At 48.2% G+C, this 22,278-nt stretch overlaps 1 protein-coding gene and 1 long non-coding RNA gene across 2 annotated transcripts in view; one reads left to right on the forward strand and one right to left on the reverse strand.

Annotated features, from left to right (window-relative positions):
• Positions 1–643: 643 nt before the first annotated feature.
• Positions 644–21,238, reverse strand: RFLNA (refilin A). Its single transcript, XM_068911658.1, has 4 exons — positions 21,077–21,238; positions 20,539–20,877; positions 8,856–8,965; positions 644–6,597 (listed from the first exon to the last, which is right to left on the reverse strand). Exons 1-4 carry the CDS (start codon positions 21,221–21,223, stop codon positions 6,264–6,266), a joined length of 930 nt encoding a protein of 309 aa, XP_068767759.1. The 5' UTR covers positions 21,224–21,238; the 3' UTR covers positions 644–6,263.
• LOC138061435 (uncharacterized) overlaps positions 19,143–22,278 on the forward strand; it is a 126,191-nt gene continuing 123,055 nt past the window's right edge. Inside the window, exons 1-2 of the long non-coding RNA XR_011135187.1 lie at positions 19,143–19,231; positions 20,046–20,222. This is a non-coding gene — a long non-coding RNA (uncharacterized lncRNA). The remainder of the gene's footprint in view (positions 19,232–20,045; positions 20,223–22,278) is intronic.

A 22,278-nucleotide genomic window follows, 5' to 3' on the forward strand; every position in this document is an offset into this window, starting at 1 on the left:
TGTCTGATTCTCCTTGTAGACATCTTAGGTCTTGGAAGACAGCTGAGAGCTCTCCTAATAGCTGGCTGGCAAGTCTAAAGCATTTATAGAGATGGCTTTAAAACAAACTTCATGGCTAGGCAAGGTTTTAGCCCTGACACAACCCATCTGCTTTTATGATTTGGAAAGCTAGAAAGTAGTAAGGATCCTGATAATACACTAGGATGTGGATACCTGGATATGAAATAAAGCGTTGCTTTGTTTCTTCCTGGAGTTTGGAGGGCATGGAAAAGCTGGGAGAGGAATTATTTAAATTGAGCACCAGGGCTTCGTAACTAGGTAGAACAAGACTGAGCAGGAAGAGAGAAATTTAGGGTGAACAACTGCTGCCAGTGAAATCTTGAACTGCATAAATGCCTCTGGAGGACACTTGAGTTTTGCGCCCTCTTACTTAAGCATTTAAACTTTCCCTGGGCATAAGTCATAGAGCAGGTTCTACAAGTAACAGCACCACCTATCTGAGTCCACAGCCTCCTGAGTAAGGAGAGTTGGTGTGAATTCCACCGATGAGGGGGGGAAACACTGAGAACATCCCATCTGGATGGGAAAATGGCACTGGACACCAAGTAAATGGATAAGGAAGGAAACTCTTGATACACTAGCATAACAGTTTGTGAATTTTATTATGATATATAAATTTTGTCTTCTTAAATTACTCTGTATGAGCTGAACAGGAAGGGACTATTGTGGAGGGGGAATATACAAAAATAAAAGGATATTGTGAACTACTGCATCACCACATATACAACAGTAAAGTACTTTACAAGCACTTAGAGAATCAGACTTACAAAAATAAAAATATGACACATCCTTATGCATTTCCACCAATACATGTTCTCTTCGCCCTTCTCTAACCTTCAAACATCTTTCAGCCCCATCTTCAGGTCACTATTCATATGGTAGGATACTCTGCTCATTTTGAATGGCCATCATGGTATCTGAGAAGGAATGAGTGTCCCGCAGGACTTATAAAATGCAATGGTTAGTGTTGTGGTTAGGGGGAGGTGTTCAGAACTGATCAATTTGTTAGTGATGGGCGTAATACTCAAGGAGCAGAGTTCATCTGGCAGTAGAAATGTGAATATCCCACACCAAGTGAGACCCACCCTTCCCTAAAAAGGACAGAGACAGCTCTGTGTGCATGTGCTTGATATACAGAGAGCCCTGCAAACCTGGGGAACGCTGACATTCACAGACTTCAGTGAGACCGAAAGACCGTGATGGAGGATGGATCGGAATTTGTTTTATCTCTAAGGAAGGCGAAGACACTCTTCTCTGCAGGAAAAAAGGCAGGTTAAAATTAAAACACCTAAATATCCTAGCTCATAGTTTTCACAGATAAAACCATTCACCTCTAGATGAGAGTCACACAGCCTCCAGTCTTCAGTTTGCTCTACAAATTCTTTTGCTCATTATCCCTCTAGTGACCTTTCCCATTTTTTTGTAAGACTCACTCAACATAAATAGTAAACAGCATTCACTTCTCTGATCAGCAGCTCACTCAAACACTGCTATCAACACCCAAACCTCATTTCATCATTCCCAGAAAGCCTGCACCCAAGGTGCAAATCTGTCTGTATTTCACATTGAGAAAAGTAGAGATGGCTTTTGGGGGGGGGGGGGAGAAAGAGTTTTGGTCAAAGTTGGTCTCTACGGCCTGTGCAAAGTATTTCTCGGATTCTGAAAGGTCAATATTTAGTCAGAGTTCCCCTTTTTGCTCCAAATGCAATGACAAGCAATACAGGCCTGTTCCACCTGTCAACAAGGAATAAGAAAAGGCAAAGGCAGACCAGACACACGCATGTTCTGTTGTATTCAGTGGCAAAACAGAAACAAAGGGGAAGAAGGGCAAAACCCTTACCTCTGAGAGAAAGACCTTCCAAAATACACTGTTTTGATGAAAAAGACAGCGTATTATAAAACAGCAACAACAACCAGAAGGCTTCTGTGACATGTTCTCGTTTCAGAAAAATAACTATTGAAGGAAAAATAATTCCTACAGGCAGAGTCTGACTTCCCCTATCAGGCTCGTAGGACTATTGAAAACAAGCACCTTAGGATCCTAAAGAGAAACTGTGTAGTCACTGTTCCCAGCTGTTCAAGGAAACTCATCTTCCTAAGCAGCATTCCTGTGTTCTAGATTTATCATTTGTATCTTTGAGAAAGTATACGTGAATGAAGAACTGTTGTTTGAGATGAAAAATGTTCCATTAAAAGAAAAACACCCCTCTAGGGGGACAAATTGTTCCCTTTAGATATACAAAACATACCACAAACAAGGCACCTCTTGGCCGCTGGGAGTGATCCTAATTGGCAACACAATTCAATTTCTGGTCTTTCAGCAAGGCACGAAAATCATCACCTTTCCCAATCGTGAGCAAGATGAACTGTGACTCTTCTAACGCTGCCTAACCTGGTCATGGGGACAGGAGCAATGGGGACAGCGGGAGGATGGAGGTGTGGGGCTGCAGGTATAAGACATGGCTGCTTCTTACTAGGCCAAGCATCAAATCCATCGTTTTGACCGAGTTATTTGTAATCACTTCCAGATCTTGGACCGGTGGTAAACTGCGATTGTGCTGTGGGGGGACAACTCCACAGTGCCGGCTCTGTCAGCCTTGCACTGTGACGGGGCCCATGTTTGAGAGCAAAGTCCCTTTCCAATGCCAGCTTTCACAGAGAAGAAAAGCAGCTTGTGATGGGCCCAAGGGAGACATTGTTTTAGAAGCTATATTTTAAAAACTCCTATAGATTTCAGGCACTTAACAATGTCACAGTTTGGATATGGCCCAGGCTGGTAGCTCACCACAGCCTGTCCATAGCTACATGGTTTAAAGGATGTTCAGCAGCCCAGAACCCCAAGCTGCAGGCTGGCTTTGTTTACCTGACATGGCAAAACAAGAAAATCTGCTTAAGCTTCATCGTGCCAGGGCAGCAAGAACTTGATGGGAAATGCTGAAGCCACGCCTGTTACACAAAATAAATACATGGCAGGGATGTCTGTGAGGGACTGATCTGTTTGGGAAAGCCCATATAGCTGGTAGATTTCTCTCCTTGAACCAAAGGGAAACAGGCCCGGGCTCAGCTAGAGCTCTTCTTGGGCAAGCCTGTCTTGACCCAAAAAACCCCCTATCTTTGTGCTTTGAGTAGGGGAATAATTCAACTGTTAATAAAAAGAAAACCTGATGTCTGGTCAGTATTAGGCATCCATGCAACTCAGAAGCAGTAGTGCTGTCCCATGGCCAGTCCATCCCTACACTTGCTCAGTGGAGGTGCCTGCAATCTAATCTGTCATCGCTGCAAGGGTCTCTTGGGTATGAGTAGTGTCCTGACAGACTTTCCTTTCTGCAGCCAAACCATTTTTGCCTGGCTCTGAGCTGCTTTCAAACCTGAGTTACAGTGTCACTCAGCCTGGAAACCTGCCCCTCTGCTATGGACACTCATGAAGATGGGGGCAGAGCACTCCAGGAGCTGTGCAACGGACCCAGGAAGGCAGACAGGGGCTTCCTCAGGTCACAAGGACAACACCGTGATGTGGCTTGCTCATCAGTACTGGGAAATAAGGGATAAGCAGCAAGATGACCTGCAAGTGTGTCACCAATCTGCATTGCACTGGGACCATGTTCACCCAAGCTTCAGCTGCCCTGAATAGCTAGACTCAGTCTCGTTTGTCTAAGCTAACTGTGCAGCGCCTGTGTTCGCTGGAGCTCTGGAGAGAAGGGCTGTTGCAGGCTGAATGACCCCCTCTTTTGAGGCAGATGGTGCTTTTCCAGGCAGATACTGCTGGTAAGTGACAGCAAAACTTGACCAATAACACGTATAATCTGCATTTCTGTGTCGCTTAAAAGAATTCTATGGTCAGTGGAAGCCTTGGAAATCTTTTGAGAGATTTCTCGCTACCAGGATCTAACTCCCAGATGAAGATACAGCGTTCATCGCTGACTTAGTGCGCAACATCTCTCTCACTACCAATGATGCTTCAACTGTTAGGATTTACTTATGTATATAAAGACCTTATAGTTACCTCTGGTAGAAAAACGGTGCTTCATTTTAAACAAGAGAGCTCTGTTTCATAAAGGTCACAGTTCTGAGCACATCTACCAATTGCCTTTTGAAACTGATGAAAAAAAAAGGTTCTTTATAAGTCACTATTGAAAATATATTTTTGTTTTAAGTTGGTCAGATCGTTTTTTAATCTCTGTGGGTTTGTGCGTCAACTGTTCTGGGCAATCAGCTATGTCTTGTTGACATAGTTAATAGGTTTTCTGACTTGGCTGCTTGGCTGTGTTTTGAAATAACTCAATCAGACGCGCAGCAAGTCAGAAACAGAGTGGAAAGTTTAGAAGAGGGAAAGCTGGAAATTCATTTCCAGAGCTGTGTAGCTATTTTCTAAGTCTGGGTTCTTATGAGAAGCATGCAAAAATTACCGGTAAGATTTTTTTGGAGACAATTCCATGCCATTTTTCAAAGGTTATATGTTTGTAGGAACCCAAGCTCTGCGACTTTTCAGTGTGCTACCAAGACGCAGAGATGCCAGGAGATGTGATTCATGACTGGGGAATGGTTTACCTTAGGATGCCTGTAGTGGCTCCTGCTCTCTCTAAGTTTCCTAATCCCGTTGCAGGGACGACTCAGCTGTTCATGAAGTACCTGTTGAATTGTTACAGCCTGGCTGATGAAGGAAATTCAGCAAAGATTTGGGCTCTTCAATAACTCAGACTCTATGCGAGACAGTTTGGATGCTCCCCCACAGTCAGCTAAGTTGTCCATGTCACAGGTATGGAAACTATTGAGTAGGGGTGAGCAATGCTGCTCATGGGCTAGCTCTACACTGGCTTCTTTAAAGCTAGCTAGCATCTCCCTGTACTACACTCCTCTGCAATGCAGCCATACCCTGAAACTCAAAAGTTTTGCAGATGCCTCAAGAGCCCTGCAGACTGGATGCTAGATAAAACAAACAGAATGGCATGCCTGGGCTGACATTACTTTCAAAAAAAAGGGCATTGGGCTCCTAAATTGCTTGGACACTTTTAGAAAAGAGCTGCACAGCTATCCTGTTTCCTTAGTCTCCCTGGCAAACTCTTTGCTAGGCTTGGTTCACAGAAGAGGTGGCTGTGGTTGTGGGTAGGCCTTTCTTTGTCACGCACACAGACTGGCAGGAGAGCGTTGCTGGCACCTGGGTGACATTCCTGCACGCTGCAGTCCCACTGTGGCACATTTCAGGTAATCTGTGGGACTAGTGACAGATAAGGTCATGACTACTCACATAACTTCCTTGGCTCTGACTATTCACACAACTTCCTTGGCTCATCTCACAGCCAAGGCTGGTAGAAGGCTGTTACCTGTAGAGGGAAATGCAAACAGCTAGTAATCAGTCTGTGCAGGACATCTCCTCCTGTGGCATGGAGGCGGTGTTCTCATCTTTCCGTACAGTCCTGTACTTCCTGGGTTGTTTTCCTCTCTGGAGCTGAGCTCTCTATTTGGGCTATTTCCCAAAGGGAAGGACCTCTGTAAACCACAAATTTCCTCTAGATACTCCTGTTGTAGTGTCTTGCTATGGTACACAAACATCTAGCTGCTAGCAAGAACACTGTGTGCGATTTTCCTTCTCTTTTTCTCGGTGACAGTCCCCATTCCTGTCATTAAGGGAGGCTGGAGATTACTGCAGCGGTGCAATATTGCAGCTACCTTCCAGATGAGCTGTTGGAGCGGCATGGAACGTATTGATACAAACAGCTGCCTCCCCTGCATTTGAACTCTGAAAGATTTGGCTGGGTGGTTGCTGGGGAGGCTGGACAGTGACTCTGCAGCTGGTCTTCTCTTTGCAGAGATCAAATCAGCTCTAAAGGCCACAGTAGGTCTTACCTACGTGCTAGAGGAGACCTACAGAGCTCACAAAGCAGCATTCTGCTGTGGGGTAATAGGGTCCTTCGTCATCTTGATTTCATCTAAATACAAATCAAAAATAGATACGCTCAGAAAAAAAAAAACCAAAAATAAAAAACAGATCGCAAATGTCAGGAATATTGCAAAACGCAGGCCAGCCTTTCACTGATCAAAACCATCCTGTGCCCTGCAAGCCTCCTCCCAGGCAGTTCAGCCTCACCCAAGATGACACATTCTCCTGCCACTAATATTCAGTTGCCATCAATGAGGGCCCAGCCAGAGACCCAGCAAAGGCCACAGTCTTCTTGAGGTCACAAGGTCGCCAGCAGCAGGGTGGATCAGAGGGTCTCACTGTAGATGACGCAGGGGCTGGTTTCCTCGCAGAGTTCCAGCTGCACACTGGAAGCAAACCAGCGTTTGGCACAGCCCAAGCTGTAGTTGAGGGTGGTCCGGTAAATGTTCTTGGCACGCTTAGGAAAAATGATGGTCGTACTCTGGAACCTCAGCGGCTTTTGGCGGGGCTCGAAAATCAGCTGGGACTTGTAGTTCCGCCAGGTGCAATTGGGGGCGGCGATGACCGTCTCGCTGTAGGTGGTGACGGTGGGGATGGGGCTGTAGAAGATGTCATCCCGGTAATGCTTCTCGGAGTCATACTTCACCTCAGAGTTGCACCTGCAGAAAACAGCAAGATATCAGGAATATGGCCTGGGCAGCAAAGGAGAAAGGATGGGCAGGAGTCTTCTCTGGAGCTGGGAACTTTTAGCACATCCTAGTGTTGGGTCTGAGTGAAGGGCTGGGTACCTGCCCCCGGGATATCTGAAGTCTGCAGACACTGCAACAGCTACAAACCCTACAACCCAAAACGACGACGTCAACAGGACTCCTCCCTTCTGGGGCAGCTTGGTAGAATCCCACCTTGCTGTGAAGCCATCTCAGCACTTCAGCAGTGCCTGTTCACAGAGGAGAAAGCCTGCTTGGCCATGCTAGGTCAGAAAGGACCTTGTTGCACAGGCTCCCAGCAACCTGCTTCTTCCTCTGGCTTCCTCCACGGGTCTCACTGGGGCTTCAGCTTGATCCTGAGAACTACACTGGAGGCAAACACCCTGTTAGCAAAGGCAGAGGCAGTGAAGCCCCTAAGCTGGCGGAAGGTCAGAGGCTGAGGAATGGATGTTCATCCATGGACTGTGCAGGAAGTGCCTGAAGTCCCAGGCACGTTCTTGACCCAGCATTGTTCCATGCATTTTTAACAGGCCCAGCGTCACAGCATCTACTTAAAATGCTGCATACCCCCGTGGAACAAAGGTCCCCTGGTTGCTGACTTGCGGTACGTCTCACCACGCTTCCTACTACTAGTGCCAGGCCTGGAGGATGACACTGCCTCAATGGCCTGGCTGAATAGACATTGTTGGTGGGCTACAGGCATGGGCTGTCACACTGGGGGCATGGGAACCTACTTCTCAACACAGCAAGGCTGCTGTTGCTCTCACAGTTCCTGCTGGCCATGCAAGCTCTGGCATGGCAGAAAAATAATGCCATAAACATGGTTGTCATGGGTGGCAGAATCATAGTATATGGGACGCTTCTTGAGCTGTTAAGGCTATGTGATTGTGTCTTTTTCTTTATACTGTCCTGCCATCAGAGCACAAAGAGAAGCCCAAGCTAGACAAAATCAAGGTGCTAAGAGGGGAAGGCAAGGCTGCTTGTTGGCACCTACAGAAAATCCAGGCAACAGTCGCATAACAGGTAAAGTCAAGAGATGCTGTGCGCCATGGCTGTCAAAAATTCAAGCCGTGGGGCCTGAGGAAGCAGCAATGCTAACAGCTATTAGAGTAAGACCCCACAAAATGTGGGTGATGTTACTGCCCTGCACGTGCTTTGCTGGCCTCCAGGAGGGATGTAGGGAAACCAGGCCGCATAAAGTGGTTTTCCTAGGATCCCTGACCAGGGGAAGGAGTAGGACTTTCACATGCTTTCTCTGCTCCCCAAACACTCCTCTGGCAATCAGCAGCCAAGGAATGTGCAGCTCCACGTAAAAAAGATTAAAAGCTGGGTGTGTGCTTGTCATTACCTTCAGCCGAGGGGGGGTTGACTAATTGTGCACTGCACGTAATCTGAGCTGCTGTAATGTATTTTGCACAGCTAGGGTGTAAGCAAGTCATTCAGCGCACATAAAACAAGACTCCGATGTAATCACCATAAAAACATGCCTGCAGGCAGTTCCTCAGCAAGCAGAGATTTACTGGGGTACATTTCCAGAGAGACGTTTTCATAGGTTGAGGGGGGTGGGAACTGCGCTTACAGTCCTCCCACCATTCCTGCCCCAAGCTGTGTGTAACTGTGCTCCATACTGTTTGCACAGCACATTCCACACCAGCAAAAGAAAGAAAGAAGAGCAGGAGACCAACATTTTCCCATGGGCCATACCCTCCAGCCCTGTAGGTCAGAACACCTCAGTTGCTGACTCGAGAGACCACCTCCTGAGGAGGAGATAATTCTGCCTCTGTGTGCTAGTCTAATGTTGGCCTCTGTTGCAAGTGCTAATAAAAACAGGTGCCAATTATAATGAAGTTGCTTCTTCTGAGGATACAAGTCAGTAGGGAACAGGACAAAGATCACCAGGTTACTCAGCGAAGGCCCTCAAGCCTACAGATGGTAATGGTTTTCTCTCATAGCTTTGGATTTGATCAGGCCTTGAAAGGAAAGCTGCCTTTTCTTACTACCGCCCCACAGTCCTTGCCTCCTTCCCTCCATCTCTGCTCCTGTCAGGGTCTTTTTAATTCAAGTATTATCCTCCCACCTGTCCTGCCTTCGCTTTCTATCAAAATAACCATGACTCCCATTCATAAACACATTTAATTTTTTGCAGAAGGAAAAGTACCAGGAAAAGGACAGAAATTCCCCCTGCCCCCCACCACCAATCCCATCTGTACCTAATTTCCTGCATGGGCTCAGGGCTGACCTCAATGCTTTCTCCAAAAAACACAGGGTACATTCGAGGCCTCATCTCTGTCATGGACGGGTTCAGGAGCAGGTAAGGCATCTGCAGGGAAGAAGAGCACAGTGAATGTTAGGATATAACAGAGGAGGCTGGCACAGTTGACAACGTGTGGTTGCCATGGGCTGAGTAGCCAGGGGCAGCACATTCAGTGTTGGCAGATGACACCAATGTCTGCAGCCTGGCTGAACTCGGCCTCCTCAGAGTCACCTGGGCACCTCAATACAGGTGACAGGTTATTTGTGCTAGGAGAACAGGTGACTAAGCAGCAAGACCTACACCATTCCACACAAGCTAAACTCACCTTGCTTGCACCCTCAGCATCATTCAGTCCCCCCTCCTAGTCCCCATCTTTCCCAGGTTTGCTGCAGGGCTCCAGGTGCTTTGGAAGGGATCTGCTCATCCCACTGAGGAAGGCATTCTTCCCCATAAAGAGCATGAAAGCCCAAAGGGGAGGACTGCTGTCAAGTTGCCAAGAAACTGCCTAAACATGGTTGGCACAGAACTGCACCATTAACCTCCATCCTCACACCGACAAGCCTTGTGTAGGCCTTATATTTAAGATGCTTCAACGTTCTGGCCACCACCTGTGGCTATTTCTATTTGCAGCCTGACTTCCAGCTCAAAGGACTGATGTGGCGCAGCAAGGTGCCTTCCAGCTCCCACCAATGCTGCCCTCCATTTCTCCCTCTGCCCAGCGTGCCAGCCCAAGGTAAGTGACTCTACCCAGATCTCCATCGCTCCACTCTGCAGTGTCTGTTCTTTGAAATCTGGCCCTTTCTTTCTTCCATTCTTGTTTCTCATAAGAATTGCAATTGTTTAGTTCTCTTTAGCCCAGATGCTGTTGCTTTCACTGTTATGAATTAAGAAGGCCTATCATGAGCTAGGTTTTTTTGGCTTGGCTTCATAGGCAAAAAAAGCAAGATTAGCTGCCTTCTAGATGTGGCTGTAGATGCAAAGTTTAGGTGCTTGAAGTTAACCCAGTTTTTAAATCTCATTTGCAATGGTTGGTACATTTGTGTGAGGTGTTACAGCCTAGCTGATGAGTGGAGCTCATCACTTGCAGTTGTCTCAGCCAAGCCCAGAACACTTTGGAACTGTCCTGTACAAAGCACTTCAAAAATAATTATTTCCTTGAACCAATCAGTGGTCAGTCCTGCTTTATCCAAAAACAAATTAAAAAAAACCTGCTTCTCCGGCTGCAGGTTCTAACAAAGACTCGCAGCGCACCAGCATGGAGAAGTGCTCTGCGCCTTATGTAACACAGAGCTAGAGCCTTAAGTCTGCTGGCTTCGAGGATGTGGTTCTACTTAAGTGAGTAGTGTATATTTATATATATACACATAGGCTAAAAATAACGTATCCCTTGGAAGGATCAAGCGGGGGATGTGGTAGATTCTCTGTTGTTAAAGTCTCCGTGCCAAAAGTGGCTGTCTTGCTCCAAGGGATGCTCTAGTTAACCAGGCACAACTGAGCGTGGGGTGAGACGCTGGGGCACCTTGTGGCCCCTGCGATGCAGGAAAGCAGCTGCAAGCCAGGACATATTAGGGAATGGAGCTGCTCCAATTCACGCCGCTGAAAACTGGATTCCAGAGACTAATTTCACCCTGAAGTTACTTACTCTGAAGAGTTGTCACAACCCTGCCTAGGGTCCTCTGCCCACCACAGAAATGAATAATCCTACTTCTCTATAGTGCAGTGTCCTTAAACATCAGTTCCCGCATACCAGGATCCTGTGTCTAGGCCCACCCCAGCAGCTAATTAAGCCTAATCCTGCCCTCCTGGAAAAGTGTCATTGTGGGTTTTGGTCCCTGCCACCATTTTTTTGTCAGCAGTGATTTGTGACCCACAGGGTCTCTCTAAAGGAGATGGCTGGCAGCCTCTAGGTAGGGTTGAAAAGGTCTCTAGGTGGTTGAAAAGGTCTCTAGGTGGCTGAAAAAGCCCTTGGAGTTTTTCCACTTTGCACCATGAATCTGTATACAATAGAACCATAGCCAATTTTCAACAGTTTCCCAGTAAGTAAGATATCTCAGGATTGACAAGCTCCATGGAAGGTAGCTGAGGATACAGAGAAATTGGCTTGTGCTTCCTCTGTGATTCACTTCTGCCTTCCCCAGCATCGTCTGGCTGGGGCATACAGGAGTGATACTGGAGCCGTGGCCCTGTTCTGCTGCCAGTGCTGGGTAAGAGGCGCCTCAGCATTCGCCCTGCCCCGCATGTCACGCAGATCCCTGTGATGCTCGCCGGATCACCCCCTTCAGCTGGTGTTAACCGGCAAAGCTTTGTTGACGCCACTCAACAGTGCCAGCTCACACTAGCTGAGGTATGGCTTTCTGGGGCGGCGTGGACTTTCTGCCTCAGGGTAAGACCAAAAATGTTATTGCTTCATCTGAATTCTCCAAGCCCTTGAATTCTGTGTCCCAAAGCCACAAAGCTGTTTAGTCTTTCCGTACTGAAATAACCTAGTATTTTACTACTGTCTTAAACTGAGTAAAAATGAGTAAAATGGTCAGCCCCCCCCCCCCTTTTTCACCAAATATTTCTGTTTCATTGTCCCAAAAAGGGCAGTATTTGCATAGATCTGTTTAAAAAAAAAAAAAAAAAAAAAGATACGTTCACCCTCATTCCCAAACACTGGCCAAAAGGCAAAGTTCATTCCTGGACTTCTTTCAACATTCCTGACAGAGACGGGCAAGGAACAGCCTTTCTGGTCATAACTAAAGCTCTTTGCTTCTGAAATGTGAGTTGTTGAGATCAGATAGGCCAGACAGTTCACAGGGGTGCAGAACTCTAGCTTTTAACAGGCTCTACCTGGCCAGAGCTCTTTCCAAAGACATCTCGTGCATGAGAAGAGAGTCATTTGGGTGCAGGAGTCAAACAGCACGTGCACATGCGTTCATGGGCTCTGCTAAGAGCAGACAAGCTGGAGTTTTGGGAGATTCACCTGCAAAGTGATACAGATTGCTTTAACTGGTGAAGGAAGAAAGGCTGGCAATGTGCCCCCTCCTGCAAGAGACTGTTTTTCCTATGTAAAAGAGCAGGAAGAGTAGGAAGTCGATCATTTCTTGAGACCTTCACTCCTCCAATTTAGCTAAGACTCACTGGGTTCACAAGTTCCTGGGAAAGACAAGGAAAAACAGAGAGACAGACACATACATGCCCCCCTCACCATGCAGGGTCATGACTGTCTGATTACACATGCTCCTTTTCCATAGGAAACTAAGCTAAAAATACAGTGCTGATTCTTTCAAAATGCTGCTTAAACAAGGCCAGCTGTAGAAAACATTTTCATATTTTGCAGTAGCCGCTTATTGCAAGCTGAAGAGGGTTTTTGCTTATTTTTTATACCCCTGTGGACATATTTGACATCAGTAAAACTCCATTTGAGAACGTGCCCTCTTTTTACACTGTGCCCACTTAAGAAAAGGTCTTGTTCAAAAGGCTCCAAGTTTTCTCTGCTTGTAGACAAGGTGAGAAAAATTACCATCTCAGTGCTCCTCCCTTTGAAAAGATCATGCCAGCTCAACAAAAGGTGTTTCCAGCTTTCCCATACGAAACATTGTATTTGCACAGGGCAGAAAGGTGGGCTTTAGTCATAACATGAAGAGCAGACCTAAAGGTATGAATAGCCTTATGGCTCTTACTGGAAAATGTCTGAATGTCCTATTTTTACAGACTAAACAGTGGAAAAGAAGAATGTCTGAAGCAATAGTCCAGCTCTAGTAATGTACAGCTAACATTACTGTGTTAACATTTCTTATGGCTGGAGGGCGAGCCTTCGCAAGAGCAACGCGCAAACATGCGGTGGTTATGACCTCCTATTGCAAAGGACTTTTGCAACTGCCATCCCAGCCACATGCCTGAATCAGAATCCTACTGAAATTGCACTCTGCCTCCCCAAGCTCCCTCAGTAATTACTTGGGTTGGACCCCAGCCAACCTAACCAGCTTCAAACTCTCAGTACAAAGCAATGCTGGCTCTTCAGTACTTGTAAAGTGGCAGCGGTGAAAAAAGTCAATAATGCACTTTATAGGTAGACACTGCAAACTGGCATCAGCTTCAGACCTGCAGGCTTGGCTTGATTAATTTAGAAAGCTGGGACAATAGCAGAGAGTGGCATGCCAAAGCCAGCGACTTCTACACCTCTCAGAGACCATTAGATTCACACTTATCTACCATGAGTAGTACCGTGAGCTGCTGCAAGGTGGGAAGTCACCTGGAATTCTGCACATGGAAGATGCAAGTAACCTACAAAGCACAGTCTAAAACAAGAGATCATCTATAAAACACAGCAGACTGCTTACCAAATAAGCAACTGAAATTACTTGCAGAGGGAAAGGGTCACTAAACAGTAAGCCCAGATTTTACAGAGCAGCGCTGGACAGTAACTTCAGATGAGGTTTTTTTTGTTTTGCCCCCAGTGCTGTTGCCCACAGTACTGAAATGCTTGCTCCTGAATCTCATCTGCAGTTGGGAAGCAAAGAACAGGGGATACAAGCTTTATAAAAGGTTTGTCTTTGGGGCTGAAATGTTATATGGTTGGCACCTGCCAAAAGCTGGCTTTTTGGCAAAAGTTTTGACACCAGCTCCTTCCAATCTGTTTCAGGACAAAAACAGAACGAAAAGGTTCTGCCTCTGTCAAAAAAAAAAGATAGGTGACTTTATTTCTTCTTTACAGGGATGGCTGAAAGAAGAGGAACGCTGGAGTGCTGAACTTGCTACAGAAAATGATGATCCCTGGCTCATTTCTAACGATCACTCCACAATCTCCAGACATTCACAAATAAGGTCAGTTCCTTTGCTGCCCTGCACCAGAGATGGGCTGGGAGCGATGCTTGTTGGACACTACAGGAGGTCTCTGATGGTGAAGAGGAAACACCCACATGTCCTTAGAGCAGGCTGCCCACAAGTGATCCTAGTTGAGGTCCTTCTATCCAAAGAACAAACCTTAAGGTGCTGAAAGGCTACAGCTAGGGTCTGACTCATCTGTCCCCAGTTGACTGGAGCTGTGTTGCTGCTCAACAAAACTGGGCAACTTCTGCCATCCTCTGCAGCTCTGTAAAAGCCACCACAAACTTCCAGTCTCTCCACAGGGAAAGGATGAGTCTGCATAGTCCATGAAGGCTGAGGGGGCAAAAGGGAATAGCTGGGAAGACACTGGAGAGATCAAAGTGAGCCCCAAATCTACACGTTAAGCCCTCAAAACAGCCAAGGCAAGGGGTGTGGAATTAAGCAGTAAACATGCTGGCATTTTTATGTCCTTTCTGGTACATAAATTGTCTCAACCAGCAAAGGGTTAAAGTATTATTAAAAAGTTGAAGTGATTTCTTGTTTGGCTGCATTTTTCCCTCTGTCTTAACTCTGATGCCTTTCAGGCATGTAAAGGCCTGGGCAGCTAAAAGTGCTGGGTTTTTTTCACATAGTACATAGATAAACACACATAAAATAGGTTGCTAAACAGGTATTCAATCTACTGCCACCAATAGCACTTCCTTTATGCTGACATAAGTATTATGTGGGGGGGGGTCTCCTTGCTCTAGGACGGACGCATGCCCTTCAGTGCCATGTCACTGCTTCACTCGTGCCAGGAGTGATGTTTCAGTGGTTAGTTCTTAGAGGGTTTTTAGACCTCAGAGTTCGGAGCAACAGCAAATCACGTCGTGGACAATAACACTTTTTTACTCCGAATAATTATTTAGAGTCAGACTTTGGGTTTTGCACTGTTAAAATGTTTTTCATTCACAGCATTTTAAAAGAAAGGAAGCAGATATATCAATTGGTAAACAAAGGTGAGGCCAAAAAGTGCCATGAAACTGGTCTGCAGTACCTTGCGTGTTCCCATAGCTTCCAAACTCCAGGCAGCAAAGCAACAAAAAAGGGACTTAAGGTAACTTGAAAAGAAAAAGAAATCCTCCCCCTCCCCCCCCCACACACAACTTTTCCCCAGAGAGCAAGAAGGGCCAGAACTGAGTGACTCCTTTTGCTATGGTAATTATGTCGAAGATGCTAAGAGGCTGTGGCATTAGTCCCTAGGGACTGTAAGGGGAAATGGTTTGCCCAAGTCTCAGGGCTACAAACAGGATACAGCTCTCCAAATTCCCAGCTTCTAACTTAGCTAGTGCGTAAGCAAATCTCTCACCACGTTTCCCTACTATAGTAACATTCAGATCCGTGAAAATGTCACTTTAATCAGCTGTTATTTACAGCTATAATGAAAGATCTGGCTGAGTTACTTGATACACATCTACATTCTCCACTTGAGCTGATAAGAAATATTTGTTTAACAGACCATTTGTTTTCCCAATATCTTCATGTATCACACATTACAAGTAATTTATACTAGAGTCAGATGAGATTTAATTTGGAAGTGATAACACTAAATGGAGACCTCAGGTAGAAAGCAGGGCTTTCTCATTTCAAAGAATTACATCCCTCCCACCTAGATGTCCCTTCTATTTCAAGTGGGAATGTATACTGTTATGTTCATTTTCCACAACGTTATGTAGGGATGCAGTAGCAGTTAAACAGCTAGAAGAAATTACCCTCACTTTTGTCACATATTCAGAGTAGATGATGTGATTCCTGTAATTGTTTCCTTGCTTGCCTTCATCGGGAATGCCCCCTGAAACAAGATTACATGCCTGCCCATCCCCAAGACTGCTGCAAAGGCAAGCACACCAGTTTGTGTGCGCACTTGTACTACTGTCTCTCTACTAATTCCATTGATAATACAGACTGATGGCAGGTGAAGCTCTGTCCATTTGCATTTCATTTTCTCAGCATTTGGGGATCCTTTGGGGCAAAAGGCACCATGCCCACAATGGATGTTATTACCATGAGATGTAGCTTTGAAATGACCAGGGAGCTGCTTGCAAACAGCTGGCGGCTGGGGTTCCTCTCCCAGCACACATTCCAACACGGCTAATCCCTGCAGAAAACCTTCTGTCGGGTCCTAGCAATCAATACTGTGGCCTCCCCTTTGCCAAGGGCCTTGTTTTATGTGCAGATCTGATACCCCCGTCCTCTGATTGCCAGGACTGAGCCATTAATCACTGCACAGAGACAGCTCCACTGGAGCAGGCCAGAACCAGGATCAGGTTGACCTGCTGAGGAACTGGAGCCTGACCTGCCCAGAAGGGATGTCTCTCATGGTTTGCAGATGAGGTGAGGCCCTCAGCCAGCTCTCTCTTCCCCCTCCTTCACTGCTGGTGTTGAGCAAAGGAGGAAGAGAGGTGGGTGTGCGTTCAGAATGGGATAGGGCTGAGTCACAGAGAAAAGCCAGGCAGGGGGTTAGGCCTACGCAAGGCAGCCAGCGCAGAGGCGAATGGCAGGTGTGCGCCAAAACCATTGCCAACCCCTGCTGGGGGAATTCCAGCAGGATCCCACCCTGGTGCTGTGGGAGCAGTTCAGAAGTGGCTCAGGATGCCAGGCAACAAACACCACCACCCACCCCCCCCCAAGGGCAGCCATGCCGCTGCGCAGGATGGGCACCTCGCTCTCCACACCCAGCCTGTGGCTTTTCCACAGTTGCTGGGACGCACGTGGGCTGGGAGAGTCAGGGCTCCTGCATTGTGTGAGGGCTAAAAGCTGGGTCAAATTGGGGGTGCTGGGCCTTTCTCCCACATGTGCTTTCATCGTAGGTGTTGGCAGATCTGGAAGTTATGGAAACCCTGGAGTCTGGAAACCCACTGATGGCCCACCCAGTCCCCACAGGATGGCCTCCCCTCCTGAAGCTCTTTCAGTGCAGGAGGAGATGCGGGCTCCATGGCATACAATTCCTCCAAGGGCTTTTCGAAGGACAGCCTGTCAGGAAGAGATGTTTTTAATGTCACCCATAAATCCAGCAGAGTTGGTACACATGTTGACCTGGACCCCGTGGTTAGGGCCATACCAGCAAAGGCTGTGCCCAGGAGCTAGGTACTCTGCTCTCCCTCTGCACTTGAGAAGAAGCTGAAATCTCCTCCCACCACACAAGACTGATTCTGGCACAACGTTGTGGTCAAGCACAGCAGCCGAATGTAAGCAGAAATCCCCTATGTGGGGACATTCATCTGACAGCGGATGCACTGGGACGTAGTCCTGCAGAAGTCAGTGCTCAGTGAGGCAGAGTGAATGCACAAATATTTAATCTTTCAAATAAAAAGGAACTTGTTGCAGTGGCAACAGTGTTGGAAGCAGACAAGTCCGCTGCTTCAGGGAAGGCATGATGAATAGTTCTGCAGATGAACATGATGCTCATCTCCTCTGGCATAAACTAGGAGCGATGCTATTGGATGCAAAGCACTCGGTGCAAAAGTAACAAGCTCAAAACATAGTCCTACTAGCTTATAAGTGTATCCCAAGGCAGCAACAGTGGGGGGGGAAAAAAAAACCCTCAGCAGGTCTAGCTCCCTTGATGTCCCATTTCATTCCCTACCCTTCTAGCAAATGCTTCTTTATGAGTATTACTAGAGAGATGCACTCCATTGTATGCATGTTCCTTTTGGCCCAGAATTACACCTAAAGCCTAAGGAATTCAATAAAACAAGTCCTGAGTGCTTAAGAATCAATTCAATCATGTTTCAAATTTAAAAGGCAGAGGTAGGTAAAAGTGACCTTTTATTTTCATTAGACTATTTGCATTTAAGCACAAAAGAATTGACAAAACCCCTACATGGGCTTTATTTGAAGAAAGTAAAAGCCAATTTCTCCTGCACTGGAAATAAAATACAAAAAATACAAAAAAAAAAAAAAGGGCCCTAAATGGTGTTGAACTTGTGGTATTTATGACTCTGGCCCTAAATTGCCTTTCATATTTTCTTGGATCCCAAAGCTGTAGCCAAATTGGCTGGTTAAATGTGAATAAATGGTGCATTGTCTTTGAAACAAAGTCTTGCTTATTAAAGAGAAAAGAGTTTACTTTTTCAGAGTCATAGTTAATCACATAAAGCAGGGGGAGCATGGATTTTACATACAAGAAAGTCTTCAATAAGGGTATACAATCTCATTTCAGTCAGTATGAGAAGAGCTATCCTAGATCAGAAAAATTTTTCAATATATTTGTAAAGTTGGAGCAAAATAGCTGACGGCAAAAGAACGCCAGTCTGAACCCAGTTGTGTTTTTGATAGGCTGGCAGCAAGGAATAGTAGGAAAAACTTCCCACAGATTTGGAAAGTTGTTTTCTTCACCTGACAGCAATTTATTGTAACCATACATACTAGATTTTTTTGGCCATTAGTGACTGAGCTTATACATGTTTTATAGTATTATAGCACAGAAGAATGCAGACTGCATTCCTGGCTCTGTCACGTTTATAAGCAAAACAAATACTAATATAATAGGCAACTAAAGAAAAAAAAAAGCAAGCCTTGGTTTGCAAATAGCTGCAATTACTGATTTGCCAATTCTGCACGCTCTGGGGAAGGACAGAGTAGTAGAGTTAAACAGGAGCACACTCAGAGATTGCATAATTGCTCACAGATCTGTTAAACAGTAAGATTAAAACTAACTAGATACTGAAATTTAGGAGTATGAAGCAAGCAGAGTTCCCATATTTTTCCTGCTTCCTTAATAACAGCAGCTGCAAGCACAATATTTGCATGGTGGAAATGAAGTGAAACTCTCTATATAGTGAAGTAGAATGAAAATTCCTATTTATTTCATTATTTTGCAGTATACAAAATGGGTCAGTTACAGAGTACAGTCCCCCACCACTCCAAATAACGCAATCAGATTGGTTTCAGTATTAGTATTTATGCAGTCTTCCATATCTACTAAGAGCGTGGAAATTTCCACAATATGAGAAATGTATGGCCCAACAGCAGGAGCCCAGTGTTACCGATGCTGTTGCAATGTGATACAGAATTTAGAAACATCTACAAAGCAAGCTCCTCTGAAATGTGTAAAATGTTCGTTTGTGATCAAAATAAGAAATATAACTGGAAAATGTTATTTTGCTTTACACATGTCATAGAAATAACTTTTTGCTGTAGCAGTCAAGCACTAAAACTCTCAGTCCTAGTAGCAGAAGAGTTGGCATGGGTTTTAGCTATGCTATTTCATCTTCAACAGCTAAAAGCTTTCTTAGGAGGAGGAGGAGTGGCGGCTGGCTCCCATGCGGAACGGGCACTGTCACAACCCCATTACAGGGCTTTGCAGCCACCTCCACTCCAGCTGTTTTCTGGTCCAGCAAGCCTTCATTGATCTTCCTCCCATATTTTGCTTTACAGATACACAGCAACAGCCTGAACCTGCTAAACCAGACACACATGGATAACTCTTTGTACACAAACAGTCCCATCCAAACGGCACGCACACCTAGGCATCTGCAGGTAAGACTCCGTATCTGGAACCTCAGTGTTAGCAGGTTTGAGATTTGATTTTCAAAATTAACACTACGCACCCTACCCACCTTACTCTGGTGAGAAGGAGAGTTGTTTGTGTGAAGGTTTTGGCATGTTTGGGAATGAAAGGGCAGTTTTCAATAACATGCTAAAATAACCTTAGAACTTGAGAAAGTAAATGAGGGTATGAGAAGTCATTGCAAAACGTCTCTACTGGGAAGAAGAAAAGTCTTGGAGTTGTCAGTGAATCCACAGGTAGTTAAATCTTTCCCATGGAAAGATTTGTGCTGCAGATAGTTTTTATTCTGTATAAAAGCCAATTAACTGTTGAATATACCTACAAATGTCTTTTATATGCATTAAAAAAATACTTGAAAGGTCCCTGGGGAAGAACTTTCATCATCCTTAATTTAAAAACCTCTCCCACCATTGCTTATGCTCTGCATTTTGTGTTTAAAAGCAGCTTTTATAACTCAGAGATGGAAATAAACAAAATAGAGCAGAATAACAGTCACAATAAATCTACCCAAATCCTACTCCACAGTCAACCACTTCACTGGCACTGCGTCAGGCTAACCAAAATCCGTAGTGCTACTGCCAGCCGCCTGAGCTTACAAACCACTGACCCTGCCCTGCTCAGCCATGCAGCAAGCACATAAGCCTTCACACAGACTCATGCCACAAAACACCGCTCCAGCAAAGAGCGGCAGCGCACAACCTTCCCCAGACCGCGTCTCCATACCAACTCCCCGGACAGACGTCTATGTCCTGCCCCGAATAACAGACTGTTTCATATCCCTAGCAGCCAGGCTCCAGCAACGTGGCTTCACGGCAAAACAAACAAACGTGGGACGAAGAAGCGCTGAGCGCGGCTGGAAGCCGGGCTGCCCTGCCTCGGTCCAGACAGATGCAGCCACAACCTGTGCCTAACGGGCTGGACAGTGTCACTGACAAGCCATTACACCCTTCCGCCCTTAAGGTAGGCACTGGAGCATGTTTCAGAGCTGGGCTTCACCCTCGCACCACTGTTGGGGTCACCCAACCCAATCGCCAACACCTCTGTGAGCGTTATCAGAAAGTCCCCGGCCGTCGCCGCAGCATCCCTCCTCGGTGCCCCAGCACGGCCGTGGGCATCCCGACACATGGGGCCACGGCAGGGCGTCGAGGGGGGGACGCAGCCGGGGGGCAGGCCCGTCCTGCGGGCGCAGGCTCCCTCCTCGCCCCCCGCGCCGGGGGGTATCTCAGCGGGGCCCCCGAGGGGACGAAGCCCAGCGCCCCAGCCCTCTGGCTCTTACCACTTTGCCGTCCTTGGCCTCTCGCCGGTGCCCCTGGGCCGGGGGGTCCGCGCCACCACTGCCCCCGGCTCGGCCCTCGCCGCTGCCGGGCGAGAGGGAGTAGAAAGGGGGGCTGGGGCTGGGGGGCAGCCCCGAATCCGGGCTGTCCAACAAGCCTTCCCGGCTCTTCTCCTTCAGGCTCTCGTCCATCCCTTGCAGCTGTAGGTGACCGACCATGTCTGGGGGGCAGCGAGGGGGCCGCAACGGGAGAAAATCCTCCACCGCCTCCCGCCGCCGAGGCCGGGAAGGGGAAAGGCGCCCCCGGGGGAGCCCCGCTGGGTGCCGATCGCCGCCACCAGCCTGCCGGGGAGGAGAGCAAGCATCAGCCGGGCCGGGCCCGCCGCCTTCCCCCCACCCGGCCCCCGCGCGCCGCCCCGGCCGCCCCCCCGCCCGTCAGGCGGCCCCCGGGGAGGGGAGGGAGGAGGGACGGGGAGGGGAGAGGAAAGGAAGAAGGGCCCGATCCCCCGCCCCAGCCCCGCGGGGCGATGCGGCCGTTTACGTGCGGCGGGAGCCCGGGGCGGCCCCGCCGGCAGGGAGCGCTGGGCGCGGCGGGGCCGAGGCGGGAGCCGGGGCCGGGCGGGCCGCGCTGCTCCACGCGTTGCCGCCGTCCGCCCGCCCGCCAGCCCGCCGCCTCCCGGCGGCCCATTTATCCTGCGAGGGTGGGAGGGGAGCCGGGGAGCGCCCTCCCCTTCCCCCGGCCCCCCAGCTCTGCCCCGGCCGCACGCTGCCTGTCCCTGCCCAGGCAGGGAGCGCGCCGCCCGCCGCCCTCGCCGGTTGCGCGCCGACGCCTGAGGCAACCTGCGCGCAGGGCCCTCACGGGCCTGTGGTTTCCGCAGGTCTGTCTGCGTTTTTCCTCAGTTCTGCCTGGTTTTTTTTTTTTTTTTCCTCCACACTTCTGATTTTTTTCCCCTCAGGTCTGGCTTGATTTTCGTCCCCCTTTCAATCCCCTCCCTCCTCTCTTCCCCCCCCCCCCGCCGCCGCCGCCCTCCACCCGGCGCCGCCAGCAGCTCTTCCCCTCAGCACGAAGGGGTTGCGGTGGCACGCGGTGGCCCGGTTGCTCATCCAGAGCCCTCCTCGGTCAGCCGAGAGCGCGGCGGCGTTGCGCGCAGGGCGGCCGGGATGGCTTCGCAGGAGGGAGCGGGCGAGCGCGGCGGCCGCGCGGGCTGACCCGCGCCCTCCGGGCTGTCCCCGCGCCTCCCCGCCTCGCGCAGACCGAAGCGCAGGCGTGTCTGTAACCCCGGCTCTGCAACCCCGGGCAGCTGGCCGCCGTGCCTTTGGGGCCTCCGGGGCAAAACGGGCGGCATCCCCCAAGCCCCACGCAGCCGCTGGCCAAGAGGAGCGGGGTGTGCCGAGGGGGAAGTCCGCGTTGACAGGGTTTCGGATCAGCAAGTGGCAGTTAAACAGGCCAGGCCTGCCGAAGCCAATATGGACATTCATTGCACAATCACTGGCTCACCTTAATGTTACCTTGCCCTCAGCCCTGGTTATGTTTTTCTCATCATGCTTTGCCTCTACATAGACTCCAGACTCTGAGAAGCACGGGGCAGGCCCACTCGTACGGCCCAGTCTAGGGGAGCTTTAGTCACTGCAAATGGGTTTCCATGGGAAGCTCTGCTTGGCCCAGCACAGAGCAGAACGGGACCGTGGCTGCTTGCACTGTGCTAATAACAGCACCGATGAACACAACATTTCTTGTGGGGA

Source organism: Struthio camelus, chromosome 17 (genome assembly GCF_040807025.1).
Source record: "Struthio camelus isolate bStrCam1 chromosome 17, bStrCam1.hap1, whole genome shotgun sequence".
NCBI classification, from domain to species: domain Eukaryota; kingdom Metazoa; phylum Chordata; class Aves; order Struthioniformes; family Struthionidae; genus Struthio; species Struthio camelus.